Consider the following 13169-nt stretch of genomic DNA (forward strand, 5'->3'; position numbering starts at 1 on the left):
GGTGGCATATGGCATATGGCGGGGAGACTCTATCGGTTCCTAATACATTCTGTTATAAATGCATAGGTAGATATTTTTGTCACTCAGTATTGGGGGATGAACTCAGTCTTGCACCAAGTGTGATGTCACTGAACAGCCTCCTGGGATTTTGTCTTTGCCTCCAGGGTTATTGCTGGGGCTGGGTGCCTGCACTCAGAATCCATTGCTCCTGGCGGCTGGCCATTTTTTCACTGTTCTTGCCATTATTGTTATTGTTGTTGCTGCTGCTGTTGTTGGATAGATAGAGAGAAATTGAAAGGGGAGAGGGAGAAAGAAAGATAGACACCTGAAAACCTGTGTCACCATTGTGAAGCCACCCCCCTGCAGGTGGGGATCAAACCAGGATCCTTACACTTCTTTATTTCTTTTCACTTTTTATTTAGACAGAGACATGGGAGAAACAGGAAATGGAGATGAAAGATGCAAGAGCACCACTCTGCCACCCTTGAAATTTCCCCTGGCGCTGCCGTGCAGTGCAGGCCCTCAAATGTGGGGCCTCACAAGCAGTGAGGTGTATGCTCTACTGGGGAGTATCAGCCAGCCCTGTATATTTTAAATGCCATGTTTTATGCTTATGGGATAACTGTGCCACCTATTTTAGTCTTGGCATGACATAATAGACATGTCTGTATCTATATATGATAATTTATTTTCAAAATCTTTAAATGTTTCATATAGAAATGACTGGACAGGGGCTGGCAAAGTATGTCTCATGGATGCTTGTGCTGCTTTGCCTTGAGTATGACCTGGCTCACGCCTGGCCTCAGCCACATTCAAGGAAGTGTCAGTGCTGTGGAGTCTTCCCCTCTCCCTGTCTCTTATTCTCTGTTTATTTGTATTGCCACCAGGGTTATCGCTGGGGTTCAGTGTCAGCATCTATGAATCCACCACTCTCAATGGCCATTTATCCTTTTTTATTTTCTTACTATTTTGTTTTTTGGTCTGGTAGAGAGAAATGGAGATGGGAGGAAAAGAAAATGAGAGAGGGGGAGCAAAACAGATACCTGTGGACCTGTCTCACTGTTCAAGAAAGACAGACACACCTGCAGGTGGGTATAGCAGGGATGGAACCCAGATCTGTGCACATGGTCACGTGTGCACTCAACTGGGTACACTACCACCTGCCACCTCCCTCCATCCGAAAAAGTCGTCCTGGGATGGTGATGGCCTGAAAGTGACAGAAAATGCTGAGCTGTCCACAAAGAGAACACGGGGGGGGGGGGGTTCAAGAAAGAAGAACTAATTAAAAGTGTACATGTGATATGAAAGATGGTGAGGTCAGAGAGTGCCGCTGCCGATTATTATTTTTCATCAGAGCTCTGCTCAGCTCTGATTTATGGTGGTGCAGGGGATTGAACCTGGGACTTCAGAGCCTCAGGCCATGAGATCTCTTTGCATAACCATGATGCTATCTACCCCTGCCCCATATATATGTTTAAAAGACATTGAATCTAAAAAAAAAAAAAAAAAAAGACCAGAAACCTTAAGAAGAGCAGTGTGACACACAAAACTCAGCTCTCAAGACATACAAGAAAGGGCCACAGAGCAGGGACATACTCCAGCACTGAGCACAGCAGAGCTTGATGTCAGAGGCAATCATCAAACACCACAAACGCTTTCCATACAGTTTTAAATCCCTACTAAGATGAAAAACAAACGCCCCATCCTCCAGGAGCTGCAGCTAGTGTACTGGCTTGCGAGCCCCACCTCACTTTCACAGAGATGGCGGGCCGTCAGCAAGGTTCTTCTCTCCTCACTCTCAGTGCCTACCTGTTGCTTCAGCCCATGCCCTGCTTCAGCTGGCCTGCTCTTCTCCGATCCCCTAGGATGTCCAGAGGAGACAATGCCAAATGGCTGGAGGCTGGAGGGAGGCACCTTCTCCATTTATCTTCTAGTCTGCACACTGGTGATATGGCCCCGGGCCCCTGAGGAGTGTGAGCGTTTGTGTTTGTGTGAGATGCTGCCACAGGCTGTGGACAGAGCATCTCATGAGTGAGGGGAGGGATGCTGGAAGAGGCCGAGGAGTCAGGCACAGGCACACAGTGAGGCCCCACTCAGCTCTGACCTGCAGCGCCAGGCCAGGCCCTCAGCTCCCCACAGCCTGGCCCGTTAGGCCTGTTACTGGAGCTCAGCTGCTTCTCAGCCTCTCCAATACACTCTGTGCTGGGAGCATTCCTATGTTGGGAGACCTTGACACCCTGTGGAGAGTGTAAAGTCTTATTTAAATCTTGCAATTATCTCCCCCCTTTCCTTTGGCTCAAATGCCTCACCCTGTGACAGGTACATAATAAGCACTGAGTAAAGGCTTGGTGATTGAATTCAGCTCTGCCTGTCTTAAGTTTTGCCTCCAAAGTCTCTCAACTCTGCCTTCATTTCCATAGCTATCCATTTAATTATTCTCCCTCAAATGGAAAATGAAGTAGACCACCCCTCCTCACAGGCATCCGCACATCAGTGGCATCTTCATTCCTCTTCCATGGTTTCCCTGCTTCCTCACACCCGTCAGGGTCCCACAAACCTCTCAGAGACAGCCCTACCTCCTGTGGGCATTACTTGTATCTTGCCCTTGGCCTGCTGTAACACAGGCGTGGGGGGTCTATTAAGAATGCCAGCCTTCAGTGCATGGGGAACCAGTGTCACCCAAGGCAACAACGGCGACAGGAGTAGCTGTCAAGTGCAGGAACCCACAGGGCTACCTTCAAGCAATCTGAATAGGAGAAGAGACACTATCCATCCCCAGGGCAGAAAAGCAAAGAAAAACAAAGCAAGATCAAAATCAACTGCATGAGAGCATCCATACTTGGGATGTGCTGACGGCCGGCAGTGGTGCACCAAACACTGAGAAAAGCTCTGGGTTTCTGTGTCAGTGATTACTGAGGAAGGGTGACTTTGATTAACTTCAAAGGGCTTTTCAGACACCTGCTCCCTGGAAAGGGGGATTTCAGGTAATAGTCACAGGAAGTGACTATTGGGTCATGACTATCCTCTCAGGACAGGCAACTGAGCCTGAAAAGCTAGCCAGCATTTCCATGTGTGTAGAAACGGGCAACAAAAAGTGAAACTCTGAATTTTTATTTGTTTTAGTACTGTCTGAACTTCTGTCACCAGGACTGCTTGTTCTGAGATTGGCATTAACTGGAATGACAAGCCACGCTCCCAATCCCCACGTCCTTGGAGCAAGAGGCTCACAGCTTGTTTGTCTGAGTCATGCTCAGCTCCCAGAAACCTCCACTATCAGGCTCTCAGAATCTTTCTGAGCCCATGCTTACGTGTACTAGACTGAGGATACAAGGTGGGCGACAAGGTCACTGGACATGAACACAGAGATATGCAGGGCTGGAGAGCCATCACACTCTGCTCTTTAGAAGCTCAGCCCTTGTCAAGAAACAATGTGACACCCGTCTCAGGGGAGTCAAAGGGGGGCAGGTTGTGGCGTGAATGAAGAGAAGTGATGGCCAAAGAGGTTAAGTCAGTAATACAGGGGCAGCACACTTGAATGATGACAGGCTCAGAAATATGACTTGTCTGAAATGCAGGCATGTGGAAGGTTCCTTCTACCTAAACCGTGTCACATCATAGAACCATGAGCTGTTTCCTAAGCTGGTTTTGCCCTCTGCTCTAGCTCTACCCTGTGAGTTCCTTGAAGGCAAAGATGAGACTCATATTTACAAGCCCATCACTGAGTGCCTCTGAAATACAATCTGAACCTTCATTATAGGCAAATAAAACACAGGCAGCCCAGTGTCAGAAAGTCCACAAGACAATGAATTGTTGTAAATAAATACCATCCATTAAAAAAGTGATTTAGCAATCTGCATGGAAAGTCATAAAGATGCTTATAGCCTTGGACAGAATAATTCCACCCAAGGGTATTTATCCTCAGCAATTTATCCCAAGGAAGACGCTCTATAGATGTTGAATAATTAACTCTGGAAAAATTGGTGTTGGTGAAAAGAACAGAAACATCCTACATCCCCTATAATCTTCTTCTTCTTAAAGCAGCAGGATAAAAAATGTGAACATAGTTAAGGAAGGAGCATCTGATGTGTATGCCTGAAGTCCCAGGACACATACACAAGAGCTCTGTGTGTCTGTCTGTCTATCTCTGTGTGTGTTCATGTGTGTATTTCAAGGACCATGTAGGATTTTATCACTCCTGGCGTTTTTGTTTTTTGTTGTTGTTGTTTTCATTTTTTAAGGAGAGGGAGAGGGAGAGGGAGAGGGAGAGGGAGAGGGAGAGGGAGAGGGAGAGGGAGAGGGGGAGGGGGAGGGGGAGGGAGAGGGAGAGGGAGGGGAGAGGGAGAGGGAGAGGGAGAGGGAGAGGGAGAGGGAGAGGGAGAGGGAGAGGGAGAGGGAGAGGGAGAGGGAGAGGGAGAGGGAGGGGAGAGGTTGCAGTAGCCCCACTTCCCCCAGCACCACAGTACTCCCATGCTCAAAGCTGGGTCCTGTGCACCACAAGGCATGCTTCCCACCAGGCGAGCTGTCTGTCCAGCCCTAAATAAACAAGCAGCCAAGTATCACCCTGGTGCTACAATGGGCAATCCTTAATATGACCATGACGGTGAAAAATCGGGCAACATGAAAAAAATGCTCCTGCCACAAATGAGGAGGAAGAATCACAAGACGTGACCACAAGCCCAGGACAACAGTAGCTTTGGATCACACAGCTTGACAGAGATGACTTGGACGAGCAGGGGAGGAACTAGGCTGGCTGTAGGGGTATTGCTCAGCACAGACTCAGAGGCAGGCAAACCTCCTGTTCCTCACTGTCTTCAGAGAGCTGTTTATGTGGTAAGTTTTAAATGGACCCAGAGAAGGTCAGAGAGAGCTTGGATTCTAGCCCAGATTCAAAGCTGGGCACTTGGAGCAGAGCCCTGGGCACGGGGGCCAGCTCTGCAAGCAGGCCATGGAGATCCCCCTTCCCGGAGCCAGACCGGCACTGGCTGCAGAGCGTGATTCCACACCCGGGCCATCTGCTCAGGGACAGGGAGGCAGCCATGCGTCCTCCAGCCTGGATGCCGGGGAGGGCACTGATCGCTCTTCAATCTGCTCGAAATTGCCTCCGATGATTAGTGGGTAATGACTCAGGTAGGTCACGGCCAGGGACGTTTCTGTTATTAATGCATTAGCAGCTGCAAATGGACATCGATTCCGCTCAGAGAAGGTTGGTGGACTTAGTGGGGAGAGTGCGGCCCTGTGCAGTGGGAGCCTGTGGGCACTGTGAGGGGGAGGTGCCCTGTGGCTATGTCCTTTGGGATGAGCCAAGAAGCCCAGGAGATGGGGGCTGGAGAGAGGCGATCCCCCGTAGCAGGACAGCTTGGTCCCCACCCCCACTTGCCAAGGATCTAATCATATCCTTGCTTCCTGGGCCCAACACCTCTTTTCTCTGCAACTGGTTCATGTGAGACTAATGAACACAACCAGCTGCCCTGTGTGGCTTACACTGCACCTTACAACTGAATCATTAACTTGGGGCCTGACAACTATTTGCTGTAATACTCCTCACTCCCAGAAAGAATCCAATATGATATATATATATATATATATATATATATATATTTTTTTTTTTTTTTTTGCACTCCAGGGTTATCACTGGGACTCAGTGCTATTGCTACAAACCCACCCGCTGCTCTTGGAGGCTAATTTTTATATAAAAAAAATTTATTGCAAAGGAGAGAAATAGAGAGAGGAGCGAGAGATGGGGGAGAGAAAGATAAGATACTTGCAGACTCGCTTCACCACTTGTGAAGTGTCCCCCCTGCAGGTGCAGAGCCAGGGACCTGAAACTGCATCCTTGCATAAGTCCTTGTGCTTAATTTAGCATTATGTGCACTTAACAATGTGTGCCACACCCAGCCCCCATAACTTTTTAACAGTTCTTTGTGAATGAAGACAGATAAACCCTGGTGAGAGGTTGACACAAACACCCCTGTCACAGAAGCCTGGGGTGGAATCCACCACAATGCAGTCCTTCCAATAAGAGATGAAGGTCCACTGAGTTAACCACCTTGCAAATGAACCCCGGCCCACCCACCCGGGCAGTGAGGAGAGAGGAGGTAGCTCATAGCTCTGTAACATGGCTCTTCAGAGCCATGACAGTTAGTGCTCACTGTAACCTGCCAAGCACTGGGTCCACGTGGTACTTTCTGAGGCAAGATGCTCCACTGATGAAAATAATTCCTTGAAATCCAAAGAAACTAACCATATTTTTTTCTGGCTATCAGCACTTGAAGAAGTGTCCTTCTGATTTCTGGCATCTCAAGGTTTGAAGGAAAGTGTAGTTGCTGTAAGTAGATGATAAGAAACCAAGGGAAAACGAGAAACTAACTTCCCTGCCTCATAACTCATCAACTAATCATTGTGCCAAGATTTTGTCTGGCAATTCCCAGCCATCTGGAAGTTTCCATCAGTGTCTTAGATAAACAAGCTGACTTTATAAGGTTGAGTAGAAACCCCAAGTCATGGTTTTGGTTAAATCATTCAATCAGAAACTGAGGGATAACTAAAATGAATATAAAAACCACACCTTTTAGGGAGTCGGGCAGTAGCGTAGTAGATTAAGTGCATATGGAGCAAAGCACAGGGACTGGCTAAGGATCCCGTTTCAAATCCCAGCTCCCCACCTGCAGGGGAGTCACTTCACAGGCGGCGAAGCAGGTCTGCAGGTGTCTGTCTTTCTCTCCCCCTCTCTGTCTTCCCCTCCTCTCTCCATTTCTCTCTGTCCTATCCAACAATGACGACATCAACAACAACAACAGAAAATAAAAACGGGCAACAAGAGGGAAAATAAACAAATAAATATGTTTTTAAAAATTGCACCTTTTACGCACCAACATCAATAGGAGAGACAGCAGCAAAGCCTGCTTTCATCCCCCTCCCCCCATTGTTGAGGCAACCCTTGAGTGTGGATAAGACTAACTCCTGGTAGTATTTAACACAATCAGGGAAAAGCAGGAAGCCAGGACCACCTTAGTCCCAAAGCCACTTAGTGTGTTATCTTGTCCAAAAGACAATGAATGGGCTCATTTCTCCCCACAGGTGGCTGTGGAGAGGGCTCAGATCGGGTCATGGCACATCGATTTCTGCCTTGCCAAGATAATGACATATCCTTTCAACCTGCTCTCCTGTGACCTAGTTTCTATCTCTCTTGTTTGTTCACTAAATTCTAAGTTGGAAGGGGATCTTAGTTGCAAACCATTCTCATTCAATTCCCTCTTCCCTTTATCTGTTTAATGAGGAGATGGGAGTTCAGATTGGTCTAATGCCTTGCAGTGGGCTGCATGTGGCCAGTTCATGGTGTGGCCAGGACACCAGGCCCCTTGCTTGATATTTCAAAGATGGACCTCAGGTGGGTGGTAGGGTGAGTTCTAGATGACAGAAGACAGGCTTCAGAACACAAAGTGGGTCATCGTTCACAGCAGGAATGAATGTCACTCAGGGATTCATCCAGCATCTACGTGCTCCTGTGACTTTGGGGTTGGGGGAAGTTTTTTTTGGCAGTAAAGGAGACGGGGGCAAAAGCATCCTCCAACCCCATGGAGGAGGCAGGTCATACAAAAGCAGCAAGCATGTCAGCAGTGCAGGGGGAAAGCATGGGAGGTGTGCACTGTGTGAGATGAGAGGGAATACTCAGGCAGAGGGGGAGGGAGTAGAGCGAATGGAACTGCAGACCTGCAGAGGGGGCTGTGCTTAGGGGCTGGGCAAAGACCCCTGGAGTAGTCAGAGTCCACACTGAGCTCTATCAGCTGATAATCAGCTCAAACACCAGTGGGTGGAAAACGTAGACACATCTTCATGGAGCCTCTAGCCTAGAGCTGCCCTGTCCCGTGTGGGAAGTTGCTGCCGGTCACAGACACTTGACATTGAAATGAACTCAGCATAAACCAGATCACAAACTCTGTGCCTCTATTACAACAGCCACGTCTCAAGTGCTCTGTGGCCATGGCCGGCTTCTCGTTGCCACACTGGAGAGCACCAATAAAGGATGCTCCTATCATCATAGGAAACATTACTGGACAGCAAAGGATGGAAGTAAAAGACAAACACCAATCGAATCTTCACTAATTCAATGAATCCTGATCTTGGTATGGCATACTCTGAAGGAGTAACTTGACAAGGAGTCAGAGGTCAAAGGGACTCTTCCACGGGGGGTAAATTAAATGTAAAGGCTGTAGGAAATTACTCTGGGCCATCAGTTCAGCCAGTGACCCTGCTTCCACCTGCTTCCCACAGTGTCTGTCTTGGCACAGAACTCTGGTTCACCTGAGGTAAATCCCTGAAACTATGTCCACGGACCAATCCCTACCTAGAGAGTTCCAATGCAAATGGAGTATTCTGGAAAAAGATGAAATAATGCAAGGAAACCAGACCTTGGAAGCAGAAGACAGGCACTGATTTTCTTTCTTCCTTTTTTTTAAGCTTTCTTTCTTTTTTAAATATTTTATTTATTTATTCCCTTTTGTTTCCCTTGTTGTTTTATTGTTGTAGTTATTATTGTTGTTGTCATCGTTGTTGGATAGGACAGAGAGAAATGGAGAGAGGAGGGGAAGACAGAGAGGGGGAGAGAAAGACAGACACCTGCAGACCTGCTTCACTGCCTGTGAAGCGACTCCCCTGCAGGTGGGGAGCCGGGGCTCGAACCGGGATCCTTATGCAGGTCCTTGGGCTTTGCGCCACCTGCGCTTAACCCGTTGAGCTACAGCCTGACTCCCAGGCACTGATTTTCTAAACTCATCAGGGATATCCAAGCTTGCTTCTGACAAAGGGGAGAGATTAGTAACACACCGGTGCAGGCATGATGTTAGACTGGAGGAAATTCCTACCCTAGTGGCTGGAATTAGGAAATTGGAGGGGGACAGGTTGGTGGCACACACAGTTAAGTGTGCATATTACCAAGCACAAGGATACCGGTTCAAGCTTCCACTCCCCACTTGCAGCAGAATACTTCAGGAGCAGTGAAGCAGGTTTATAGGTATCTATCTTTCTCTCTCCCTTTGCTCTCTCCTCAGTCTCTCTCTGTCCTGTCAAGAAGAAGAAGGAGAAGGAGAAGGAGAAGGAGAAGGAGAAGGAGAAGGAGAAGGAGAAGGAGAAGGAGAAGGAGAAGGAGAAGGAGAAGGAGAAGGAGAAGGAGAAGGAGAGGGAAAGAAAAAAGAAAAAATGGTGAATGGTGGCCGGGTGCCATAGATTTGTAGTGCTGGCACTGAGCCCCAGCAATAACCCTGACAACAACAACAACAACAACAACAACAACAACAACAACAACAAAGAATTGGAGTAGAGCCCTCACCTGTAATGTACCACACACGTGTTTCTGGCAAAGACAGCATGAGGCCCATCAGATGCCAACGCAGATGACAAATCATATATGCTTCCCTGGTAACCAGGCTACTTACAGGATTCCATCTCTGTCTGACAGGAAGTGAACTCTGGGTCTCAGAAGTAGACTGAGGGTCACTGTGCACAGATGCTAGGAGCCCAACACAATCACCAGAATGCACTAAGGATACAGAGTTCTGGGGCTGGGGGTGCTGCACTGGGTTGGCGCACACAGTACTAAGTGAAAGAACCCACCCAAGGATCCTGGTTTGAGGAGCCCCCGGCTCCCCACCTACAGGGGGGACACTTCACAAGCGGCAAAGCAGGTTTGCAGGTCTCTCTCTTTCTCTCTCCCTCTTTCTGTCCCCCTCTTCACTCAATTTCTCTCTGTCCTATCCAATAAAATGGGAAAAAAAATGCCTCCAGAAGCAGTGGATTCCTAGAGCCATCACAGAGCTCCAGTGATAACCCTACTGCCAGAAAAAAAAAAAAGTTTGGACAACAACAATCAGAATTCCCAAGAAGGACTGTTTCTGTGTCTTCCTTTTCAATTTAACTTTTTTTTTAAGTGCACACCTGTACGTAGGTTTGAAACAGCGAATCATTATTTTTTCCCCTCTTCAGATGACAGATGTAGATGCAGAAATGCTCCATCCAAAGACAAATTGACAAGCGTTCCTTCTAACACGGCACTAATTATTTCAGGGCCAGAGCCTCCCTTTGGTTACACTCTCCAGCCACAGTCCAGGGCAGAATAGGGGATTCTTTCTGAGAAGCATTAATCGGTATCATGTTGAGAAGGCAGAGACAGGGTAGGAGGAAGGGGCCAGCCTTAAAGACTATCCTTAAAACTTTCCTCTCCTGCCCTACCCTGCACCGCAAAGGCATCCAGCAGGATGCTGTTTGAAACAGGAAAAGATAAAGTAACAGACATATTTAACTTCGCACCAAATAGATGTGAAGAGACTTCATGGCAAACAGTCCCTCCCCATGCCTTATAAACTTCATAGTCCTCAGCAAATGCTGCCGCCAGATCTTCAAAGGCATCGGGAGATAGATGTGGCATGTAGGGAATTAGAGACGAAATTTCCTTTATTATTGAGAACAAAAGCTGTGGGTGTAATCGCCTCCGAGATACAAGCTTTAGCTGATCAGGGTTACACTGAGTCATTCTGATGTAGGAAACTGCGCATAGACCATCTCTGTATCTCTCTCCCTCTGCTCCTCCTCCTCTCTGATCCCATATGCAAATTCCACAGCAAAGAGAGGCCTTGTGCAGTAACAAGGAGGACCAAAAATTCCCTTTCATCAGCCTCTTCCAGACCTGCAGACCTACTGCCCCTAAATCTACAAGGCCCTTAATGACAGTTGATGGGTCCAATTATACTCCCTCACGCTCAGGAGGAGGGTATGCTAAGAAACTCGAAAATCTGAAGGAAGCTCCATATGGGGGGGAGATGCATATTTCCTTTAGTCTTCTTAAAGTTTGATCTAGATTGTTAAATTATTAGATATTTACTCGCAAAGAAAGTTGTCTGCTGACAGAGCAAGATGGCAACGGGTTTTCTAGAGGTGAACCCCCCAAAATGTTACAGTATCATAAAAGGCAGAAATGCGGAAACTGGACAAAATAGTGCTTGCTTCGCCAAAAATAAAGCCCTTGTGTTTGATGAGAAAGCAGCTAGTAGAAAGTGCTTACTTGCTAAAAACAAATGGAATCTCCTAAATGTACCCCTGAATCTTAAAGTAGCAAATTCTCCTTTTTTTTTTTGCAATATATTTTTGATACAGTAATAATGCAGCGTGTCTCAAAGAGAGCAAAATGAAATATTCCTCAAAGCCTCAAAATGTGATCTCACTAGCTGCATTTCTCTCTACTTTACAGGGTTCTGAGATGAGATGACGAAGGAGGCATGTCTCCTGACGAGAAGGCTTAGGAAACAAAAGAAAAACGAAATGGGTTGCGAAAGCTCACACACATAATAGCAGGTGTGACCCACCCAAGGAAACCAAAGACATGTTCCCTGAATTCACTGCAGAACTCAACCTAGCCAACCCCTCCTCTTCTTTTGGAATCCAATGCAGAGGTGCAGATCAGAAAGACACTGGCAGGTGGTAAAGTGTTTGTGGGAAGCTCCAGCTTCACAGGTCAGGTTTCCCTTGTGAGCACAATCAAGGCAAAGGATGCATTTATGTAATGAGGGATCAAAAGTGGTCACACTTACTGAATGTTGAGCCCGATCAAGGAAGCTGTAGGTTCCACTTGCATGAGTTTTTTGATCAGTTTCCTAGGGAAGAGAAGAAGGAAAGATGTCTTAGAACTGAGACATGTATTTTTGACCTGCGTCCGCACCTTTTTTGGTCACTGTATATCAAGTTAACCTCTAGCAAGGACATGAGACTGTATTGCAAATGCAATTACAAGGATGGCAGTCGTGATGAAGGGGATGGAGATCAAGTGCATATATTCAATATATTTTCCTTGAGACCTTTATTACCGCAATTAGGAGAGCTGTAGTGTTTTCCTTTATAAAAGAAAATGAGGCTCTAACAGCTCAATGTTTGAAAATGTGTCATATAGGTTAGGGGGTCCAGGACTGAACCCGGGCTTTGGGCAGGAAGATTAGATCACTCAGCTATGAACTCTCAGCTTACACATCAAGGTCTCTGTCACAAGAGGGGCTCAAGGAAAGACAGGAGGTCAGTGTTTCTGAAATGTTATTGTGGATTTCCCTGCAAGGCTTTAGGAGAGATGAAATAAATCTAAATGTTCTATCAGATATATTACTAGAGGAGTCCACTCTGCCCAGACATCTAACAGCTACATTTCAAAGTGACTGCACAGTATGATGAGTAACGGTGCGACACGTCACTTCAGTAAGAAGTTTTATAAACACAGTTGTCCAGTAGGAAAAAAAAAAAAAAAAAAAAAAACAAAGACACATGTTCTTTGATACTTAAATAAAACATGGGGAGCCTGAACTGTACATGATCATTACACTCACAGATCATTCATGAACTGGGGGTGAGGTTATCTCCAATCAGAAAAGCCCAAGATTTACATCCAGTTAGGAAATGCTTGTTTGGAGGCTGGGTGGTGGCACACGTGCTTGAGCACACACATTGGAGTGCCTAAGGATGCAGGTTCAAGCCTCCACTTCCCACATGTAGGGGAGAAGCTTCATAATGGGAGCAGTGTTGTAGGTATCTCTCTCATTCTCTCTTCTTCTCCACCTCCCCCTCCCCTCTCAAGTTTCTCTCTTCCTCTGTCAAAAAATAAATACAATAAAAAATATTTTAAGAGAAATATTTACTTGGTTCCTGGACCTGCTTCCACTTTGGGAGAAATAACAGAGATGGGACTACAGTGTATGCGTAATTCTGTCCTCTTGATGCAGTTCTCTTGACTTACTTACATAAAATAGTAATTTAATTTAGACCTGAGCTTAAGGTGATTCAAAAGATTCATAAATGTATAAAGCACATTCCCTTTTTTAACATGATGAACCATTTTAAAATCTTCAATTTTCCCACTGGTTTTTTTAAGTTAGAACACCAAAGAGATCTATCTATACGTTCCAAAACATTTTGAGACCTGTGTCTGAAAAGACCTGGGAGCCTCGAAAAGATGGTGGCAAGAGTGGAGGTGACAGTGCCCACCTACCCATCCATCCAGCTCCCAGCACCCATCCTTCCAGCAAGCCAGTCAACCAACCGATCCATCACCTGTCACTCTTCCTTCCACCCACCCTTCCATTCCACCTATCTATCCTTTCATCCTACCCATTCACATATCTACTCCATCCACCATCACT

At 46.6% G+C, this 13169-nt stretch overlaps 1 protein-coding gene across 9 annotated transcripts in view; it reads right to left on the reverse strand.

Annotated features, from left to right (window-relative positions):
* Positions 1–13169, reverse strand: part of RBFOX1 (RNA binding fox-1 homolog 1) — a 1765566-nt gene that overhangs the window by 992268 nt on the left and 760129 nt on the right. For all 9 annotated transcript variants that reach the window (XM_060172406.1, XM_060172410.1, XM_060172405.1 and 6 more), the window contains exon 5: positions 11580–11642. In XM_060172406.1, the coding sequence (XP_060028389.1) occupies positions 11580–11642 (63 nt within the window). The remainder of the gene's footprint in view (positions 1–11579; positions 11643–13169) is intronic.

This window comes from Erinaceus europaeus, chromosome 15 (genome assembly GCF_950295315.1).
Source record: "Erinaceus europaeus chromosome 15, mEriEur2.1, whole genome shotgun sequence".
Lineage (NCBI taxonomy): Eukaryota > Metazoa > Chordata > Mammalia > Eulipotyphla > Erinaceidae > Erinaceus > Erinaceus europaeus.